At 35.7% G+C, this 23,737-nt stretch overlaps 1 protein-coding gene across 1 annotated transcript in view; it reads left to right on the plus strand.

Annotated features, from left to right (window-relative positions):
• The window catches only part of PPP1R12B (protein phosphatase 1 regulatory subunit 12B), a 121,966-nt gene extending 98,604 nt beyond the window's left edge, over positions 1 to 23,362 (plus strand). Inside the window, 4 exon segments of the mRNA XM_032217511.1 lie at positions 707 to 811; positions 1,037 to 1,090; positions 3,385 to 3,435; positions 18,230 to 23,362. Coding sequence (XP_032073402.1) covers positions 707 to 811; positions 1,037 to 1,090; positions 3,385 to 3,435; positions 18,230 to 18,316 — 297 coding nt within the window. The 3' untranslated portion in view covers positions 18,317 to 23,362.
• The last annotated feature ends 375 nt before the right edge of the window (positions 23,363 to 23,737 follow it).

The following is a 23,737-nucleotide window of genomic DNA, read 5'->3' on the forward strand; positions in this document are numbered from 1 at the left end:
TTTGAATGTAGCTGGAAACCATTGGGGAAGAAACTAATAAAGTAATACAGATTTAAAGCCCCAATAAAATACAGAAATAGAAATATATCAAGAAAATGATGTTAAAGTCCAGTTTCAAACAAGTTTAATAAAGTGTGTGGACTGTATGACAAATAACTGTATTTGCATTTCTATGTTTGCCTTTTCAATGGAGCTGTTGATTTTGATTCGGTTCCCTTTGTATGGAATAAGTAAAGGTTGGTGTAAATTTTGAATATAATGTCAAATTTTTTAAAGAACTTTCCAAGTTGCATTTGAGCATATATTTAGTTTACTTGGACGATCAATAACCAAAATGGTATATTAAATAATGTGCAAATAATCACTTTAAACTGAATTGTATCTGGTAACATTCAAAGTCTGCTATGATAAGTACTTTTAGTCCATGCTTTCATTCCACATGAACTAAAAAGATGTGCCTGGAGTGATTCAGGGGTCTCATGAAATTATACAGTTACCTGAAGATGTTGACTGAAAATTAATTGAGCTGTAAAACTTGCTCTTCTAAAATTAATTGAGCTGTAAACCTTGCTCTTCTAAAGGATCTGGAATAGCAAGTCTTGCAAGCTATCATTCTCCAATAAGTCACCATCGATTGTTCAATAGGTGGAATATTATCCAATACTGAGGTAAAATTCCAATTTTGTTTTCTTTTTTTTCTGTTTAGCTCTATGAGAGTGCCCTGTCTGAAAACCAGAAACTGAAATCTAAACTGCAAGATGCCCAGACGGAACTCGCAGATATTAAGTCAAAAATGGACAAACTAGCTCAGGTGAAGAAACTCTAGGAAATCATGTACTAAAAAAAACAAGCAGGAAATTAAAAAAAAGTTTTATTATTGTTGATAAGAGAATTAATAATTCCTGAAAAAACACTGAGTGCAATACTCTTTGTATGCTCTGGATTTCTAATAAATACTTGATTGTTGTTTTAAACAATATTGCAAAAATTATTACTTTGTAACTAAGTGGTTTGTTTGTTTGTTTGTTTTAAATAGCAGAAACAGGAGAAAACTTCAGATCGTTCAAGTATGCTTGAGATGGAAAAAAGGGTATGTCTTTACTGGTTTTCAGAATCGTACTTGGATTGTATAAATATTTTTAAAACCAAGCAGCAAAACAGAAAGAGCATTCTTTTCCTAACAAAAGATTCCAAAAGCATCCAATTATTTTTGGATAATATCTGGCCCCTGAAGTTACTTACTGAATTCTCAAAATATTTCTACACTGCATCTTAAGCTATTTGGCTGCTCTCTGTGTAAACTGTTTGGAAATGAAGGCAGCTGAAGAAATTGCTTTCCAGATTTCAGTCCTTTGTTCTTTATTGACAGCATGGTGTTCTGTCCGATTTTGTGGGAACATCTTCTACAAACTCACCCTTTTATTCTCCCTTCCTATATGGTGTGACGGATATGGTGGTGAAGGAAAAGAGGGACCATTTTTCCATTCTTGTCACTTGACTAGAAGGGGAAACTGATAGAGCACTAATAAATTTCACCTTATCCAGAAAAGGTGGGGGAGGGGAAAATCTACCATTTCTTTGGCTAATTGGTGAATTTGTAAAAAAAAGTTTCAGCTTTTCACTGATATAACAGTTAAATTGTTAAGGAAAAGGCCCAGAGCAACCTGACCATTCTTTTCTTTGGCTCCTTTTCTACCCTTATTCATAATTGTTAAGGATTTAGACATACTAAGAGCAGGCAGATGAATAGAGTAGAACTAAGGAGGAGAGCAGGTAGAATAAAATTAGGGGGGGGGGGGAATCTCAAGTTCCTACTTTCTGGAGAGGAGGATAGCCCAGGGTATCCATTGTGTAGAACCTGCCACAGGACACAGTAGCTAATTGGAGTGGAGGTGGTTGTTTACAGTGAAGTAAAATTCAACAAATGAATTTGACAACACCACTTCTAGCCACAAAAGATGCTATATGCTATTTGTAATGGAATACATGGTACAACGGCTGGAAATTGCTTTCCTAATTGGTTTAGGGTGGTGGGGAATAGGGCTTGTCCTCAAAAAATGGTAGCTGATACTTATGCTTAGACAATAAGCTCTCAGGCTAGCTTACTGATATTTTTATTAATTTTAAAGCATTTTATTTTTTAAAAAGTTCATTATAACTGCCAGGATTTTGCAGTTTGATCAATATAACATTATATATTAGACATAGTTCTGATTATATGGCAGTTAATGCTATATAACAAATAGAGTATTTATTGATTACATTTTGATTTTGAAAACCTGAAGTAAGAATAATTATTTGTTTCAAAAGTGTTAAAAATACATTGAAGTACAGCATTAATATCTGATATTCCAATTACTTGAAAGGGTTACTTTGGAGAATAATTGTTTGAAAAAACTTTTTCAGCATACAAATAGTCCTTGTTTAACAACTATTTAACAAAGCTCTGGAAATGTCAGTTATCATCTGAATTGAAACTTACAACCATCACTCCATCTTCAGTCACATGATCACAATTTGACTATTTGGCACACATTTACAACCAGTTGTAGTGTTCCATGGACATATGATCACAATTTCTGACTTTTTTTGCCAATCTTTGTTGTTTAAGATGGATTTGCACCCTGGTGACTTGACTTATGACCAGAATTACTTGTCCTAATTGTGGTCGTAAATCAAGAACTACTTGTTGTTCAGATCTACAGGTAAAACATATGCTTAATATATGTTACATAATTATTTTCAAGCCTCATCAGTAACAAAGTTCTGTTTCTTCCATGGCCTGTCAGTACACAAGACTTTTAATAGTCTTGTAGTGTGCCTAATATCCATTCTTACCAAAATGACATGAAAACTCTATGGGCTATAAATTAATTCTCTCCACCCACTTTCTTTTTTGTTGCTATTCTCTGAAGAAAAAGATGGATGTTGATTCTTGAGTCTGTCACTGGTATTGGTATTGTTTGTTATGGAATGGAATGGTATGTCCAGTGCATAGCTCCCATTATTTAAATAAAATATCTAGTTGTTTGGGGCAAGAATTTGGCCCTTTTCAGTGTCATTTTTGTTATCTAAGTACAAAAAACCTATCTTGTCAGTGAGATGTGGAAATTAGATTTGGTCTGAGTGTGCAGTTATGTGAAGAAACAAATAGAATCAAAAACTGAAAGAACACAGCTAGTGTGTCTGTTCAAAGTTGGGGTTGAAAGAAACAGGAAAGAATAATAGGAATAAGAGTTGAGAAAGGGGAAGTATTATATGGCACAAATGTTTTTGCCTTGGAGTAGGACTATATTGTGTTTGAAAACCCTTAAGCCTATGAGATTTCTTGTACTTTCTCAAATCTCATGAAAGATGATCACTGTGAAAATATTTCCTGAACAGGAAAAACGAATCCTTGAACGGAAACTTTCTGAAATGGAAGAAGAGATGAAGGTAATAAAATGTATCATTTATTTGCCATTTTCTAAGTCCAGCAGCATCTTTTAAATTGCAGTGTAGGAATAGCATTAATCATAATTAAAATCTTGTTCAAATCTTCTAACTAAATTCACTCATTCAAAATAGCAGTGCTAGCTAATTGGTATCCTTATGCTTTTCTGGTTGAGTTGGAAGCATTTTCTAATATTTTTGTCCAAATTTTGGTGCAATCTATTCTGCAACATTTTTATCAAAACATCATTATCTGTGCCTGTATTGTGTTTAAACTTGGCTACTAACGATTCCCTCTAATCCTTTCTAATACTGGCCTACTGATTCAACTGAATGTTAATTAAAAGTTGAAACAGTATTTTACTTGTAAAAGACTTTCCTCCTTGCAAGACAAATGTTTTAGTCCTTCTTATTACATTCCTTGTTCAAATGCCTTGCCTTTGGATATACCTGAATTCTTATGATTTATAAAAATGAAGCTTTTATTCCTATTTGATTGATTCTTTTAATATGAAGCACTGGGAAGGAGATCAGTTCATATTATCAAAAATGTTTTCCATAGTTTTAGTGGAGAAATGTTCTCTGGAAATGCAATAGTTCTATTATTTGTAGAATTATAAATATGTATAAATTTAATAAATAAATAATAAATAAATAAACAAGAAGCTGTTTCCAAAAACCAATGGTAAATGAAAGATTAAAATAAGCCTTAGATATTACTGTTTTAGGTATATGTATTTGGAAGACTCATAAGAATTGCAGCTTTAAGGCTAGATTTAGTGCTATTACATAGTAAATGAAACTTCTTATCAATAATTTTAAGTGCATTAAATATAAACAATCATTTTGGGTATTTTAAAAGATAGATAAGTTACTAAGCAATGTTTTGTGGTTTATGCACCTAGAAACTTAATGTTTCCCAGTCCTGGCAATTTTTAGATGTATGGCCTTCAACTCCCAGTATTCTTAACAATGGCCATGCCGAAAGGCAAATTCTGGGTATTAAAGGCCAATGGCAGAAAATTGCTACTACACTTGGGAAACATTGACTTTGATTGTTATATGATCTTACATACATATGCACATATGTGTGTGTGTGTATGTGTCTTAACATATATTGTTACTATGATATCCAGGGTCAGTATCCACAATTATTCATATATAAATTTGGTACATATTAAAATATATGGGAATAATGTAATTTGAACATTTTAACCTAGCATCAATATATTAAAACGTACGTCTCAATGGTATTGACATTGAACAGAGCCAATATCCAATTGCCTTGCAAGAAATTCATTGTGTCTTCTGAAATTATTACTAATAATATTTAGTTGAATTTCCTTTGCTACATGTATTTTCTCTATCCTTAATTACTGCATAAATTAAATATATAATTGGTAATTATGTATGAAAGTTATGAACACTTGTTTTGGGTGAAGCATGATTCCACAGTAAGGATCCCTACCTCAGATTTTATGTGAAATGGAATATCGTTGAGGATTCAGAGAGTTGGGAGGTTTCAGAGTTTGTTTTTTAGAGTCACTTTTTAAAATTCTATGTCAACCAACCTCACCATAATTATAAAATGCTAATGTATACATTTAAATATTTGAAAAGTTCATAATCCACCTTTCAAAACAAATTTTTCCAGGGCAGATTACAAAACTTTAAAAACAAATCTAAAATTTAAACTGAAAGTATGCAAACTGAAATTGAAAGCAACATTAAAAGTGTAGCTATAAAATTGTAGAAAGAACATAATTTATAAAGTTCTATTGCAGCAAAAAGTGTTAAAAAGTAGGAGCCATGTGACCTCATTTGAGGAACTTTTTCATAAAAGTCCTGTTCCAAGACTGCCCACTTAATATACCTCAGTAAAGATGGTATCTTAAGCAAAGTCTCAGATTTAATTATGTGAATGGGAACATGTAAAAACAGGCATCTTTCCAATATATCATATCATATATGTTCTGTTGGTTTATTTGATATCCCACATTTTCTTCAGCTCAAGGCAGTTTATGTATGAATCTTTTGTTTTGTCCTTACAATAAGGATAGGTGTCCAATAAGGACATATTAGGTGGCCTGAGTAAAGTAAGAGCAACTGGCCAAATCTCATAATGGAAATTTGGTCTTCCCAGTCATAGGGCTGCACTTTAGTAAGTACCTCCCACAGGATCTCTACAGTTAAAATCTGTATCTTCGAATTGGGATCAGAAACAAACAGAGAGATGTTGAAGATGTTTTAGTAATAATGTGATAATGTCCATGTTTTGTACAACATGAAGCTATCAAAACTACCAAACAGAAGTCATGATGACAAAGGTTGTATGTTGTCCCTTTGCTGTCTTTAGAAATGTCTGTCTACCTTTTCACCTGTTTTCCAGCCAGTAGCTGTTGACAGAGGTGCACTTGATCTGTCACCCTTTCTCTTGTGGATGGGAAAAATATCAAGGGATTTTATTTAAATACTGGAGATGCCAGTCCTGGCTCTTCTCAAATGTATATCTACTAGTCAGGTTTCTGTTTTCTGAGATATTGGCATAAACTGAAGATTTTTTTTCTTTAATTAGCATGGAGGCTTCTATAAATAATCTTAAGAGGTCCAGTCTTCATGAACCCTAGCTTTTGGAAATGTAGGAATTTTGGAAATGTACCCAGAATATCTTTATATAGAAACTTTACTCAATCTTTATACTCTCTAAATGACCAAGTTAGAACATGCTGTTTTATAATGGAACCAGCTGCTCAAAAAACTATAGAAGCACATCAATTTTTTTTTTCAAAGATCATTCAAACTTTTAGATACACCAAAACAAAACAAAACAATCCTGCATCCATTTCCTCCTCCAAAGGAACTATTAAAAAGGTAAAGGTAAGGGTGTCCTCACAGGTTTTACCTCACTAGTTGTCACCAGCTTTAGAGGGCGGTGCTCATCTCCCTTTTCTGAAACCAAAGAGCCAATGTTATCCGGAGACATTTCTGCAATCATTTGGCCAACATGACATCACACCGCTGCACAAAACATACGGCTAAATATAGAACACTGTTATCTTCGCAGTGCTTATATGCAGCACCTATTCATCTACTCGCATTTGCATGCTTTTGACTGCTAGGTTCATGACAAGTGACAGGAGCTACTCCATCTCACAACATTCAGGTCTCAAACTACCAAGCTGTAGACCTGATCCCAAAGGGCAAATTATTCCTGCATAATTCATTCTCCCTCCCTCCCTCCCTCCCTCCCTGCCCTCCCTCTCATCATCACCCCTAGTCTTGAAATATGCCTAGTCCATGTCACAATTTGGGAAAAAGTCTCTTGATATCAGTGGATTCGTTGATAGGATATTGTCAGGCTTCTGGTTTTCTTCTTTCTTTATTGGGCTTTCAGTTCTTTTCAGATTTAACAAAAAGCTACTTAGTGCTTGAATGTTGTAGCAGAAATTGTCCTCTAAAGTATCTACTCTTGCTTAATACACCTTTCTCCAAACACCTGCTCTGAAAAACAGTCATTCTCCTGTTATTGCAATTTCTGATTGCTGAAGTGATATATTATGCTGCCCTTAGTGGCCTGATAAATCTGATTTTATAGGATAACACTGCATGCCTACACAATAGGTACCGTATTTTTCAGAGTATAAGACGCAGCAAGGTTTTGAAGAGGCAAATTTTAAAAAAAGTTTCTATACCCTGCAAATCTGAAAATGGGCCCATTTGTTTTAAAAAGAGCATGAATAGCCCTTAGGAGGCTTATAGAGTGCTCCGGGCGATGGGGGGGGGGCAAAAGCAAGCAAGAAATGGCCCATTTTTGTGAAAAATGGGCCCATTTTTTGTCAAAAAAGGGGCATGGATAGTCTTTAGGAGGCTTATAGAGTGCTCCTGAGGGCTGGGGGGCAAAATTGATTTTAAAAAAAACAACTCATTTTTTGCTCATTTCTGCCCTCCCAACCCCCAGGAGCTCTCTGAAAGCTTTCTAAAAGCTATGTATGGCCATTTTGGTGAAGGGTTTCGGGAGACAAAAAATGCTGTATTCAGTGTATAAGACGCACCCAGATTTTCAGATTCTTTTTTGAGGGAAAAGATGCGTCTTATACTCCGAAAATATGGTATTTGTGCCTTTCTTTTGTTTGTCTCCTGGTACTTATTTTCCTATTATATAAGAGGAAATTTCAGATTTCTTAGCTTCTGAAATATTTTTGTTTCAAGAATACGAATTCCTGAACCTTTAAAAATATGATAGCGAGGAAAGCAATTTCTTGACTTAATAGAGATGGTTCCAGTTGCAGAAAAACCTTTAAAGGAAACACTTAAACTGATTTTACTGTATGGTTTTTTTTTTTTTAAGCTGAGCTCAATTTAAATTGAACTCTGTCTCTTTAAAAGAAAACATTTCAGTAGCTCACATTACAATCCAGCTGCAAGAGAAGGACAGCATCACCTAACTTGATATACATCATTCCACATGATTGAATGTATTTATAGATGAACTCTTAAAGAATTGAAATGGGAATGTATTTTGATATGTTGTTGATAACGTGCAATATTAGAAGAAATATCAGGATTCTGCTATAGTTACATTGTGCCTTCCTACCGTATAACTAGCAAATGTTTTTTTTCTTTAAAAAAAGACTTTTAAAATAACCTACTGTAAATGTGGACGTTCCACCTCTTACTAATGTGAGATGAAGTATATAGTGGTGAATCTATGTTGGAATGTTTTAAAACACATGACTTGTATGTGTGAAGTTATGAAAGGGCCTGATGGCCTTATTCATGAGTTATTTATTGAGGTAACTTTTTCAACAAATATAGTATCCACTGGTGTGTGTGTGTGATAGAGAGAGAGAGACAGACAGACAGACAGACAGACAGACAGACAGACAGACAAGAGACAGACAGAGAGACAGAGACAGACAGAGAGACAGAGAGAGAATAATAAAGACAATTTCATCGTGCCTACGTCTTTTGAATGACATCCATTCTTGCACCATATGCTATATCTGTCTGCAGTTTCTTTTTGTACTAGAGTCACCTTGACTTAATATAGCAAATATACTTACATTTTACCTCAGTCTTGCCAATGCTGTTATTTCATTTAGGCTTATACGTTTTCAAAAAGCTCACTTTTGAATCACATTCCTACTCTGTTGTATAACAACTTTTTTTTCCTTACTGTCTGCAGCTCGCTTACAAAGGGACATAAAAAACTAAACCGATATCTGATTCAAGCAGTGTCATAAAACTCTTAAGGCTGTTTGTTACCAATATTCCTCGGCATAATAGGAAAAAGATTGTGGCTTGCGGAACTACATATATTGTGATTTTAATGGTTTGTGCTTCATAGTTTTACATCAGAGTAGATTAAGGCTACTCTAATGGGTGTCAACCAGTGGTGGGTTGCAGGCAGTATGCCCCGGAATGGGTGTACCAGAGCCAGCCCGGAGCACCGTATACCGTTCCGGTACGGTGCTCCGGAGGGCCCATCCGGCCACCCTCTCTTCTTACCGTCCTTTTACATCTTCAATGCTTCCGCGCACAGCATGTACAGCGCCTGCGCGATGCTCCGCTGAACAGCTGAAGCATTGTGGAGGCTCACAGAAGCACCAAGACGCATGCATGCACTGTGTGCGTGTGCGCACGTGCATCCACATGGACACCGGCAAGCCCGTTCCAACCATACCAGTTGGAATGGAATCTGCAACCCACCACTGATGCCAACCACAGTTTCAAAGGAATGTTCTGAAACATTCAGAGGTAGTGCAAGGTGCTTTTAAAAGTCAATTCAAAACCTGTCATACAGTCCCTCCTCTAATACAAAGTTGAGAGATACGTCTAATAGATAAAAAGGACTGCCAGTACATATAAAACAGAATTTTAGGCTGCTACTGTTCAGCAGGTATCTATCAAAATAAAGGTGAGCTAAAAATTGTGGTAGGGAGGAGGAGGTTGCAAACTCCAGGTAAAACAGTTTTTCCCCTCTAATTTCAACAGAATTGAATGCATGGCAGATTTGTATACTGCCATCACCCAACAGGAAAATGAATCTGTCTCTCCCACACACATTGCAGTAAATTACATGTGAATTGCTGTGATGGTATGTGGAAAAGACTTTGGGAGATTAGGCCAAAAGATGGTTCAGGGGAATGGTCAGATAAGAGACAGCAGGTGAATAGTGGGTGGGGTAAGAGGCAAGTTCTGTCAGACTTGCGAGGTTTTGGCAATGTAACTTTAAATTAAGTAGAATTAGTTCATCTGATTGTGCTTCCTATCTGATCTACCCTGCAAAACTGGCATCAATCTTGCAAGACTGAAAGTATAATTCCTCCCCTTCCCCATCTCCATTACAGCCTAGGAAGAGTCTCTTCTGAGCCTCTTGCCACTCTCACTATGCCAGCTGTGGGCTAGGCTATCTCTTATCTGATCATATCCTTGGCAGAACAGAGAGTGCTTTAAAAATAAAAGAGTAAGAAGCACAAATGTTCAGATGCATTTCTGCTGAGCATGAGTGGCTTTGAAGATTAGCCTAAATCATGGCTGTTTGGGGATTTCTAGGATTATGAAATAAAATGGCTATTTATGTGGAGCAAGATTTAGTTAATGTTTTTGAAATTGCAGAAATAATAAAGAGGAGGAGCCTGTAATTGAATATAATTAGAGTTATGGTTTGTAATTTGGAAACTGGTTGCTTCTACATATCCTTATAAACTATTCTAATTATCACCAAAAAAACCACCAAAAGCAAGATTACTATGTTAGATTTACTGTATAGTGACTTCCCTGGAAATTGTTATTGCAAGGATATATTTATTTTGGATATAAACATTCATTTAGCATTATATTCTCTAGCATTAATATGCTAGAGAATATAATTATAGTGAGTGTCTTTTAAATTGTTTTGCATTTCTGCATTCTGCCTCATTTACACTTTGAGTTATTAGATAAATAACTCATTTTCATTTTCTTAAGATAACACAAATCTGTCATAGACAGGTTTAGTGGCTTAAGTAGGTGCTGCTTGAAGTATTCAGAGTTTTTTTAACATCATTCCAACTTCCACACTGTTTTAGAGGAACTATATTATTGAACATATTTTGAACATATTTCTTTTTAGAAAAAAAGTTTCTTATAAAAAGGTTATATCCTAAATTAAATTTTATAAAATTCTAAAAAAAATAAACCTAGAAATCTCTTTATTATGATAAATACTTTTTGAAGAACATAAAGGTTTCAAATTTTATTTGTATTTCTTAATAAAGTTGGTTCAACTATTCACATATTTTAAAATTAAAATTTTGTGTTTTAAAAGATTCAACCCAAATGATGCCTAGTGCTTGAACGTTTAATTGGAAAGGGCATTATAAACACAGCACAGACAAACTGAAAGATTTCAGAGCTTGTACAAGCATTTTACTAACTTGTACAAATTCACTCTCCTTTTCAAATATTGCTAGATATTCTGAAACTTTTTGGCTCTTGCTCCTTCAATATACAAAGCTGCTTTTGATGGGAAGAGTCAGATCAAGAGATTCATGAAGACACTTTAACTTTTGCATCCAGCTCTTAGATGACAATCTTTCATTAATTGACAATGGGAAAAATGTTATGCCTAGAATTGCCCTGATTACAGGTATAATCAAGTTTGTGTACATATGTGCACATATGCATATGCCAGTTTTGACTCCTGACAATAACCTGGATAATTCTCTGCAGTTTTCTTGGTGAGGTTTTTATGGAAATGATTTGCCATTGCTTGCTTCCTAGGATTGAGAGAGTGTGACTGATCCAAAGTCACCCAGCTGGCTTTGTACCTAAGACAGGACTCTAATTCACGGTCTCTGGATTTCTAACACGTTGCCTTAAACTCCACACCAAACTGTCTCTCTTTAATTGCTTTTAGAGCCACAAAATTGTTTACTTCATGATGATGAATTTACTCTTAAATTTGAAGAGTGAGCAGAAGGAACGGCGTCTTTGGCTTCTTTTCAGTGTTTCTAACACTTCAGTGTGCTGTTGAGTTTCTTTGCAATTTCACTGCTGTCCACCTCTCATTGCTGCTCTTTTCCTCCCCCCTCACGCTTGTCAATTGAATTCACGTTTCTGTGCTTTTTATATTCTGTTTTGTCTTTGTCTATCTCCTCCATATCTCACTTTACAGAACCTTCACCAGCTCAAACAGATTCACACTTTGAGGCAGATGAATGAGCAACTGCTGGCCGAAAACAGGGCTTTGACCCGGGTGGTAGCCAGGCTCTCGCAGTCCGCTGAGCCCCCAGAGTCAGAAGAGCTATAGCACCTCCCCTTCCAGTTGATCTCACCTCTCCTTCCATTCTTCCAGGCAGGTCTTTGCTCTTATTATCTGTTCGAGCTATCTGCTACTCATTCTGCTTTCTTTGTCGTGACCCGACAAATGCGCGCCCGACAAAAGCGTGCTGACGAAACTGCGGTGAGAAAACAGCGAAATCGCGCCCACAACAGCGTGCTGACAAAACCATGCCCACAAAAGCGTGATTACAGTTAGGGTTAGGGATAGGGTTATTACGTTGTTTTCGCATTGTTTATTGATGGCGTGCTTTTGTCGGTGCACTGTTGGCGCGATTTCAACATCACGGTTTTTTCGCCGCGGTTTTGTCGGCGCGCATTTGTCGTGCGGACATTTGTCGGTGAAATTTCCTAAACATGTTTGATCAAGAGGATGCCAGACCAATAGCAATATGCCATTGAATAATTTCCTTTTCAAGTGCTCTTCCCTCAAGGTATAGCCCTTATTTTGGAGATATCATTCCTGATTTGTACTGAAAAGTTGCTCCTATTCAATGTATGCTTTTTATGCATGTGAATTTCATATCGCAGGACAATCTCCAGTATAATTTTTTTATTTATTTTGGCTTTACCTTGTCTTTTAAAGACAGCGCTAAATAAAGTGTGAATGAAAGAAATAGAACAAATGATCATAGTATAGGTGCCTGGTTGTCCCAATTAGATTAAGGCAGAATAGTAGAATAATGTACTTTTGAAAATATACATTTAAGAACTGTATAAACTGGCAATTTGTAAATGATCTAAGTTGGAATGTATGGAGCATTTTAAAATTTGCCAAGCACTGAATCATTATATGTCATACAGACCTCGATTTATGAGTGTTCATTTAACATAGTTTGAAATTATGATGGCACTTTGAAAAGTGATTTATGATCATGTAATCACAATTTGGGTGCTTGGCATCTTGCTCACATTTGCAACACTGCAGTGAACTGTGATCACACAATTGAGATTTGCTACCTTCTCAGCTGGTTTCCAACAAGTAAAGTCAACGGGAAACTGGATTTGCTTAACAACTGTGTGTTTCACTTGACTGTGTTAAAAATGGTCATAAAATTGGGTTTGGTTATGTAATGACTCACTTGTGTCCAACATTCCAGTCCCAACTGTTTTTGTAAGTCTAGGACTATCGGTATTATACTACATACTGTGAGCTACTAGTAAAATAATAAAGCTATATTGAAACCACAGTTTGTAATTCAGTGTAGAAGTACTACAGTTTTGGAGTATTAGATGCTCTGGAGTATAAGACGCACCTTAGTTTTTGGGGAGGAAAATAATAGGGGAAAAAATCTGCCTCTGCCTACCAGCATCCTTGGTAACAAGGTCAGCCAATCTGCCTCTGCCTACCAGCTGACACATGGTAACAAGGTCAGCCAATGAATAGACATAGCAATTAAGTCAGCCAATGACAGCTATATGGACTCTGAAATTTGCTGTGTGAGTAACGAGATAGGAAGGAGCTTGGCTTAGTCGAGAACTGAAAGTGAAACTGCTTGTGTTTTGTTTGTATTTACTGCCAGGTCAACTTCAGCACTTATTGCAGCCTGATTCAGCACAGCTGATTGGTGGGTGAATCAGACTGCCAGAATACCCCCAATCGGCTGTTACAGGCTGCAGGGATTGCCACAGACTATTACTGCCTCTATGTCTTGCGTTTTTGACCTCTGGTGCAGGTGGGTGGGACTATATTTGGTGTATAAGACGCACCCAAATTTTTACACTCTTTTTGGGGGGGAAGGTGCGTCTTATACTCCGAAAAATACGGTAGGTTGAATTCTGAACACATGTCTAGTGTAGTATTCCTATTTTTGCCACAAATTATGATTAATGTTTTTCATATATTTGAGACATAAGAACCAGTACTAAGTTATTCAATTTTCTTCATTAATATTTCATAAACATCTAAAATGTGACATTTCAATAATGCTGTGATACCGTAGAGCTACATTTTTCAGATGAACTTCTTCTCATTAACCTCTATGCCAGAGAAGGCAGCTAATAATGCATTTAAGACTCTAGACCAGTCAGCTTCTGTTCAAGGAGCAGCTGGTCAGGAGAGCATTCCCACAAATATATCTTGTAGACCAGTTGTGTCACAAGACTATACAGTACAGTCTATGTGGATTACCCTTGAAGAGCATTCAGAAGCTTCAACTAATGTGGAATTCATTAGCACATGCAATATTGGGTGTCATAGCACACCCAACTGACAAGGCTACATGAGCTACACTGATTCCTGGTAGGCTTCCAAGTGCAGTTCAAGGTTCTGGTTGTCACCTCTAAAGCCCTGAACAGCATGAGGCTAGGTTACTTTTAGAACCCAACAGTTTCTACTGATCTCACTGGATAAGAGAGTGAGCATGCTCTGAGTCTCATTTCTCATCAGTGACTCTTGATTGCCCCTATGAAATGTGCTTTCTCTGTCATAATACCTGTCTTATGGAATAGTCTTCTCTGAGATATAGACAGCACTGACCCTGGTAGCCGCCCAGAAGGCCATGAAAACTTCCTTTACTCCCATCCCAGGGCATTGAGTTTAAAATGTTAATGGAATCTTAGCACAGGTATGACCATATTTGTTTTATCAATAGTGAGATTTTTAAAGGCCTCAATCTAGTTTTTTTGTAATGAATTTATGCGTTTTGGATGATGTTTTTATTTGTCTTCACTGCCCAGAATTCCTTTGTTAGACGAGCAGCTATATAAATGTGTTCAATGAATAAATTATGTCTTCTAATTCTTTTGGTTCCAAGGAAATTCTGAAGATCATTGGCTTGATCTTGAAAATCCAGCATTTCTTTCATACCGTCTTGTCTCAGATCTACAATTTTCAGTATAAAGTAAAAATGATTGTATTTGGTGTTTATAATATTCATGCTGGTGGTGGTGGTTGTTACAGTATGAATTCACCTTGTATCTGTCCTTAATTAATTAATCATAGATGCCATTAAATCAGGTTCAACTCCCTAATGCTTGCATGGACAAACACTCAATTTTGACATATCTCTAGCTGGAAACTGCATTCACTCCTAGATGGAAGTTGGATGGATAGAATCTATATCAGGGGTGTCAAACTCAAGGCCCTGGGGGCTGGATCCAGCCCTTGGAATGCTTAGATCTGGCTCACAGGGCCACCCTGGAAACGGCAATAGACTGGCCCATGATGCCTCTGCCAGGGAAAATGGAGCTCAGGAGGGCCACAGGTGGCCCGCCTGAGCTCCATTTTCACTGGAAGAGGCTGGCAGGAGGCTGTCACAGCAGAAAACGCAGCTCGGGAGCCCATTTTTGCTGGCAGAATGCTTGGGCCACCACCGCTGCTCCTGACATGAGTGATGTTGAGCTGGTCATGCCCACCCTACCCCCCTGAAATCAAACATAACCCTGATGCGGCCCTCAATGAAATCGAGTTTGATACCCCTGATCTGTATGATGATACCTGGGATAACTTTGACCTTTTGCATATCCAAGAACAAAGTTCTCAATTATCTAAGAGTGGGCAGAGTTCTCTGTAATCTAAGTTCTGCTACATGTGGATTGGATCCTTACTACCTTGCTAATGAATATTGCTGGATAACTGCCATCCTGTCCTCAAAATCTCCTTTTTTGGGAAGGATGTTGAAAAAGTGCCAGGACCAAAATTTGTATCCATGGTAGTTTGAACTGAGGCTTCTATATTATGTGGAAATCACATTGGTCCCCCACATGGGACTTTCATAGGACTTGAATAGAATGAATGTAATCACCCTGGTCCTCCTAGATTTCTCAGTGTTTGTTAACCACGGCATCATATGCAGATTGCCTGGGAGTTGTGAGTTGAAGGTGCCAGAATACAGTGGTTAGACTCCAGCCTTAGTGTGCTTATCCAATAAGTGGTGGCTGAGACAAAAGTTGAACCCTCAAATATTACCTTATATGAGTACTATGAGACCTCAGGCCTTTCCTTTTTTCTGTTTAGTATTTTCATGAAAGTGTTGGAAGATGCCATACACCCATTAAAATTGAAATTAGCATGTTGATAACCTCTAGTTGTATAGCTTTACTTATCACTGCTTTTAAAACTTTATCTGGCCAGAGAGCACCTATCAAGGATCTCCATCTGCATGATGAGAGGAACATGATGCCTGGTGGAAAGCATTCTTTGTGAGGGTTCCACCCTATGGAACAGCCCATTTCTTGGATGAGCCTATGCTCATGGCCTCTATAGTTAGTAAAGAAATGGTTCTTTCAGAAAACCTTTAGCATTGTAAGGGCATTGATAATAAAATTAGTTTTCATGCATAAACCTATGTGCAGCATATGTATATGTACAGTATATATGATGGAGAGAGAGACAGACAGACAGACAGAAATAGCTATCTAGACAGTAGATAAATTGCAAAAGTAAAATAACACATAGCTCTTCCAAGAATTTTCTCAAATTTCTTAAAATCCAGTCATTCACTTTATCTATAGCCTTTCTTTTTTTACACATTTGTCAACCTTGCAAAGCCTCTCCCCCCCCCCCCAGCCCATCCATTTGAATCAGATGCTCAAACTATGGTGATTAAGGAAATGGGAAGTCTGTCTAGTCCCAGGTTGACTTTTTTTTCCAGTCCATGGTAAACTTCTTTAAAAATATATAAATGAAAGGATCCACAGTATTTTTTTCAATCTCCCACTTTCACAGAGATCCCTATCGATATCAGTTATAGTAATCTCACTGTTTAGTTCAGAGCTGAATGACAGACCTTGTTAAAGCTGTTCCTTGATTAAAAAAAACAAATAACAAATAAGAAAATATGTATGTTATTTTTCTAACCCACTATTGTGGAGTTATTATTGTTAGAAATAGCCTCACTAGTGCTGGATTCATTTAAAGTGAATAGATTCTATTAGCTTGTTAGTCAGGATTTTTTTGAGTGTCTCACCAACTATAGAGAAAAGAATTAAGGAATGATTTAAGAAAAAAGCAGGAATTAAATGCATTTTCAGAAATATTTTTGATTTGTTTGATGGATTGATTAATTTAGCTCCCTTTCCTTCATCATGCCTCGCCAATTCAATTCAAAATATTGCCTCTCTTTTCTATGAGTAAGCCTTTAAGGATTATTTAATTTCAACATGTTTGCTTGACTGAGAAAAGAATATACACATTTTTATGCTATCATGTGGCAATAGAAAGATACATTGAGTTATTAGTAGCCAATATTGTGTATTTCTATTGGCAAGAAATCCCAAATAAATTTGTGTTTGTGATTCCATCTTAAGTAGATAACAAATATTTCACCTCACTGATAAATGATCCCCTTTCTTTGGGGATCAGCTGTCAAAGGTGTTTCAGTACTCCTCATCTTATCAAGCACTGTCATGTCTTTCAAAAGAAGCCTGTCTATAGGAATTCTTGGGAGCTGACTGGAGGCATATGGAAAGTATGCCTCCTTTGTTAAATATGTGCACAAGCTGACCTATTTTGTAAACTATTAAGAATGCAAATCTCTGATCCAAAGTTGCTTACTCTTGAATGTTCTTGCCTAAGAATCACTTGGCATTTCTAAGCACACTTTACTAATACCACTTTTTTCATAGTCCAAATTGTTAATAAACTAAAGTGACATTTTACATTTCAAAAATAAAGGAAATTTAACTCAACATACCTTTTATTCATTTATTTTGTGGAATACCCGAGAAATTGAAAATCATGGAAAAGTGACAAAAATCATTGAAAACCGGCAAAATTTTACTAAAAACATTTTCCCCAAAGAAGTTGATGCCATTTTCTTTTCTACAGATATGTGAAATATGAATTGAAATAATAAAACCTAGTTTTTGAGCAACTTATCATTACTGTTACTGGTATATTTGTACTCTATAATATGTAACAGAAGGTCTACCTAAACCAGACTCTTTGATCCATAACGGATTTGTCACACAAAAGTGAGATATACATAATTTGCTCTAAAGTGTTTAAAGTTAGTCAATTTCCTTTCAAAATTGAAAACAAAAGACTATTATTTTTCCAAATGTAATTCAGTTTTTTTTTATTAAAATGAAAACTGGATGTTATAAAAAGGATAGAGGTTTATTAGTTATCTTATTTTGAGAGGTAAGCCTGAAGAGAGGTACCCATAGTATTTTCTGTCTTATGCATCAAAATAACTTGACTAATTTGGGGTATTTTATGCCTTGAGAGCAAGACATCATTTGTTGCTCTGTATTAGTCAGTGAAATCATTTCGGTCAATGCATAATATTCTGTTCTGCATATATCTGGGATAAGTTCCCTCTTCTGTTTTAGGAAGGTAAAATACATTGAGTAGGCAGAGTTAGCCATTTGCTAAACAAAAGCCATTTATATGAATACAGATTACCACTGTATACATTACTCTTTTTTCTCCTCTCCCTACTTTGCTGCTACAGCCCCACCCCAGTGGCTGTAATGTTCTGGGACACTAAGCACAGAAATGTTTTGATTCTCTATCTTGTCTTTGAAACAGGTTTTCACAGAGCTGAAGTCAGACAATCAGCGGCTGAAAGATGAGAATGGAGCACTCATCCGAGTCATCAGTAAACTCTCAAAGTAGCCTATTGGACAAAGGATGGGCAGAAAGAGGAGATTTCTGTGCACAAGCTGCCAACCCTGCCACCGACTTCCGATCTTCCAGTTGAAAGAACTATTGGCAATTTAGCCATGGACCAGTTGGCAACACACACAGCTCCTTGCACTTGCTGGGCATTTTTATTTTGCACAGTGCTTACCCCGCCCTTTTCTTCTAAAAGCATGCCTCACCACAAGTTTATTATTTTTACAATATTGAAGTAATTTATTCAAAAGGACAAAGAGTGATTGTCACTGTCTGAACTACTCAAACCATCTGCTGTAAACCCAATATGCATCCAAACTTAATCTGATTTAAAGAAGTATCTACTGTAATAAGTGATATAGAAGTGACTATGATGTCGATCAAACATGTCTTAAGATACTGTCATGGAATAGGAATGGGGAATGAAATGGAATTACTCTTCCTTCTGGAATTTGGGAGTATGGAGTCTGTGAAAAACTTGTTGGCTTATTTCTTTGGGAGTCTCATAATGTGTCTTGCCCTGGAAATGCATATTCTACATATCTCTCAGTACTTGACTGATTTATTTAATGTTAGATTTGAAATCAGTTTCATATTGGGGCCCAATAATTGTTTTTTCCTTTCCATCTTTCCTCAAGATGTTTCCTCCTGGTGTTTTCTCTAGAACTGTTTAATAGATGATTACACCTTATAGCTCTCACATTTTTAGCATTCTTTTTTCCCCAATAATTCTGATGGAAGGACATCCAACATCAAAAATTGCTTAGGGTAGATTTCCACTTGCAGGATGTATCTCTGCACAAGATATCAACATATCTTTTTATAAGCAAAATGATTCATTTACCACTGAAATAATAACATTGCACAAAATCAGAGCAAATAAGTTGGATTTAAGACAATGTTCATTAGGTGCAAAGCTGAAAACACAAAAGCATTCTCAGAGTTTAACATGGAAGAAGGCTGGTGGTTTGAGCTGCTTAGTCCTGTGAAAAATGCTGTCTCAAGTCTTGGTGGAAAACCTTGATAAAAATTATACTACTAATGTTTGAGACGTTTAATGCAATGTTTAATTTGCACAGTTGTTAGCAAAAATGCACTTGTCTTTAATATCAATAGTAAGATCAGTAGCATTCATGCCCTGGTTTTTGGTCACGCTGGAAATAAAATGCATTAACTTTCATAGATTCTCAGAATACTAACGTCTTCAGAGCCTGTGCTTCTCTGGTTATAACAATGAGATTTCACTTGCAGCACTTAATATATTTTTTCAAATCCTGACCACTGCTTTTCTTTTCTCTTTTCCTTTGTATTCCAAAGCATGATATCACATTTTGAAGCTATACTTTTTGGTCTGGTTATAGTCAGCTTTCACAATTGATTAGAACAGAGTCTTGGGGATTTAAGAAAAGCAGCTTATACATAGATACAAGTGAGCAGTAGTACTTCAGATCTTTTTGCCATCATTGCTCAATGGTGAACACAATATGGCTTTTTAAAAATCTATTGTGGACTACTATAAAAAAGAAGTGACTGGTCTTTTCTCTTTCATCTTTTTGTTCTGAATTCTCGTGTAATTTTCTTACTTTTATTGGCTGCAAAGAAATGCAGAATTCTGTTAAGAGCCAGGAGTTGCCATCTGTGAGCTGACTTATTCAGATATTGGTTGTCTGGTGTAGTAATCAGTGCATTCACAATACTTAGAGCTTTCTAGTTTAGCTCTGAGGCTCTCAGCAACCCTTTAGTTTCCTCTGTCCCCCTTTTGGGGAACTTTGGATATTGTCCAGATTTCAAGGTGTAGCTAACAATTATATGTGAAAGTTAAGTACATGTTGACATTGTAATGAATTTTATTCATGATATTGCTTTTGCACTGCCTAACCTATTTCAGCCCCATAGAGGATTACAGAGAGGTATGAACAAAAGATTTTTAGTTGGTCCTGTCAAACTCTACCATAAACAGTCATGGAAATGAAAAAAGAATCATTCCGTAAGAGGTCCTGCATAGTACTACTGTTATTTTATGTCTGGAATATAGTAACTTAAATCAATCCTAATTTTAATATCCAGAAATCTAAGGACAAATATAAAAAGGCCTACTATGAAGAATTGTGCCCTATCTAGTAATGAGTTAGAATTAGAAAATTATCAAATTGAATTTTGCCTAGAATTACCTGAGCTGATTAATCATGAAACAATCCAATATGCTCATCATAAAATGATTGGGGGGGGGAATGGGGTGAAAAGAGATTATTCCTTAGGATGTCATTAAGATGAATGGCAACAATCAACAACATTTAGGCCTAAATATTTTTTCTTCTATTTCAAGGATTTCAAATCACCTTCAAACGGTTAAATGGACCATTTTTATCCTGAGGTAAAGAAAATTTAGTCCATTTTTAAAAGCTGAAATATAATGAGATTTGTTCCTTCTCTCAAAAAATAATGAAAGGAAAATGTTGAATAGAAGTTACTTATTTCATCTCAAGAATTAGTATATGTTTTAAAATTTTCATTTGAAACGGGAAGTATTTTCAAGAAACTTTCTGATTTAATGAAGGGCTGAATGTGTGGACAGGCAAAAGGCATATTCATGTTTAAATCAAATTATTTTAAGTTTTTTATATGATCAAGTAAACTTGCCTCAAGAATTCAGGACACCTCTTTGTTTTTAAAGGATATCAAGAACGAAAATATTACTCCCCTCACTGGTTGTTGCTCTGACCCAATTAAGTTTAGATTTAGATGAATGTTCTATTTTAATTGTTCAGGAAGCTAAAATGTTCTCTGCATAAGCTGCAAATGATAGAGGAGAATGGTTGAAAGTTTAGCCTGTGACATGAAGGCTTTCAAGCTTGTGGATGATAGAAGTTTTTATTTAAATGGGAAATGAATGGTTCTGTTTTGGTTCTTCTTCCTGAAAGCTTTCACCAATGAATTTTTCCATATCTAAGATTTTAAAAATCTTTGTGCAAGTGCTTTAAGAAGCATAAGAAGAAGCACAATTTTATTCCTTGCAAATGGGGAAGTTCCATGGATATGTTTGGTAAGAATTAAATTTCATATGAAACTAAAGGTACTACATGTTAAAAGAACTAAATATAGGAAAACAAACATGAATAGGGAAGAAATTAGTGATAAGTCATTTAGTGATAAATTGGTTTACTTTACGAGAAGGCTGTCTTCCTAGTAATATGGATAAACTGCTCATAGAAAATAAAAGGATGAAGGAAAAACAGGGTACGTAGATGCAAGAGCAAGTATATATGAATACATTTGAATTTAGAAAAGTTTTAGTATTTATTTATTTCTGTCCATATTGTTTTACTGTTAATGGAAACAATTCATGGATGAAATCTGGATGATCAGGGAGCATTAGATGAATCTAATTTGATCATTTTCCATGCATATGCACTTGATTTTTACTATTGGAAGCTAGTGCAGAGTCATTGATATATATCACTTTCTTTTTTTCTCTTAAGGGATGTTTATATTAATAATTACCATTTAAAACACTTATTCCCATGGAATAATTCAAAGTATAAGGCTAACCATGTTGCTGTTTGCTGATAAAGCATTAAATATAAATTAAACACAAACCCTGGACTATCACTGATATATAAAGATTAATGTTTATTATTTCTTAGGACAAAAATGAGATATCTGTGACCCTTCAAGTGTTCCTGAAATTTCAGCATCCCTCACCATACATGATGGTTGAGACTTCTGTAATTCAGTAACTTCAGGAGCCTTCACTCCCCCACCCCATCCTGCTTTAGACTAAAGTTAACATTGTCCCTAACCAATGATATAAATGTAAAGAAAAATGTAAAGTATATATCCTTTCTGGGACATATAATGAATTCCCCACCCATAAAAATATTTTGTTATTGTGAAAGCAAAATGTAGTCCTTTGCCCCCATTTAAACCTGATCCATTGGATCATCAAGTTCTCTTTTCAAATTACTAGGATGTAAAAAAGTAACCAAAACTCTCCCAAATTGTGAAGAGTTTGAGGAAGAGTGTCCCAGTGTACAGTACAGGAAGACTTCCACAGTGTATATGCAGATGTCTTCAATATATCCCTTTCAATTCTATCTATTCAATTCAATTCTATCAGAACCTAAAAATGAACTTGTTTTGACAGGATTTTTTGCAAGCAAATTGAATGTCCAGTCACAAAGAATGTACTTCATCCTTGTCCACTCTAATATATGCATTTTTATGAAGTCCCTCAGCTTTGGTACAACAGGCTTCATTTTCCCTATCTTTGACCTTCTAGCTCCACTCAGGCCTGCTGCCATATTAGCTGACCTGGGAGAGAGGCTTCTGGCTTAGGGATATTAAGTCTGTATCTCAAAGGCAACTATATCTTTGTTTCAAGCTTTCAGTTCCCAGGGCTTTTTCTTTGAATGGTGTGTTTCGATCACATTTATTCTGTGTTTGAAATCTTTTTGTGTGATTCTACTAGAGGCAGCATGTTCCAAGAAGAGTTTGTTTTTGTTTTGTTTTCTTACCAAGATTACTTCTTAGCAATTTACTGATAAATTCATCCATTCCCCAAGATTCCTTTATTTCTTGGGGCAAGTTAAACTCTGGGTGAATATACTTTGTAGGTTCTTGAGCTAACAGAAGGGTTAAAATCAGCTGCATATCTTTCCACTCCTGACTTTTTAGTATATAATATTGAGGAAAGTCAAAATACGTTACTGTAAAAGCTACTCCTGAAAAAAGAACAGCATCCTACTGTTGGCTCATTAAATTCCCACATGCAAATATTCTAAGTGTTATCTGTTTTTAAAAAATGTTTTACAACTCTTTGTAAATAATTAATTGGAGAAAAGAGTGGCTTGTGTGTGAAGGAAAAGAATGTATTTTTATGCAACTTTTTTTGAGTGGCCTTCCAAATTTTGAGATGAATGCTTTTGTTTTCCTGATTGTTACATAGTATTCTAAGTATTATATGTTTGAAAGTTTGAGAATAATATTCACATCTATAATGCTTGTAAACACAACAGTATTTATAAATGAATAAAACAAATGCTTTAACACTGTCCTAATGTCTTAACTAATGAAAGTGTGTTTTCCTGCAGTTGACTTATTTCCTTAATTATATTCTCTTTTGATTCAAGTTTCCTCGCCACTTCATATATTAGTACTGCATTTGTTTGACTCTTAAGAAATAATACCTAATATCATAGTGCTAACCATAATCAGATGTAAAAATGAAGCAGTGGTATCGAGAATTTGCCTGAAAAATGTGGTGAATCAAGTCAGATGAGGAATTCTGATATGAGGAAGTTCAGCTTGTACAGAAGGATTTCACATTGTGGTGAAGACATATGAACATTCTGCCATGCTATTTAAAATGACTTTTTTAAAATATTTTTAATTTTTTGAATAAACCAACATGTCTTTCTGAGA

Source organism: Thamnophis elegans, chromosome 5 (genome assembly GCF_009769535.1).
Source record: "Thamnophis elegans isolate rThaEle1 chromosome 5, rThaEle1.pri, whole genome shotgun sequence".
Taxonomy (NCBI): domain Eukaryota; kingdom Metazoa; phylum Chordata; class Lepidosauria; order Squamata; family Colubridae; genus Thamnophis; species Thamnophis elegans.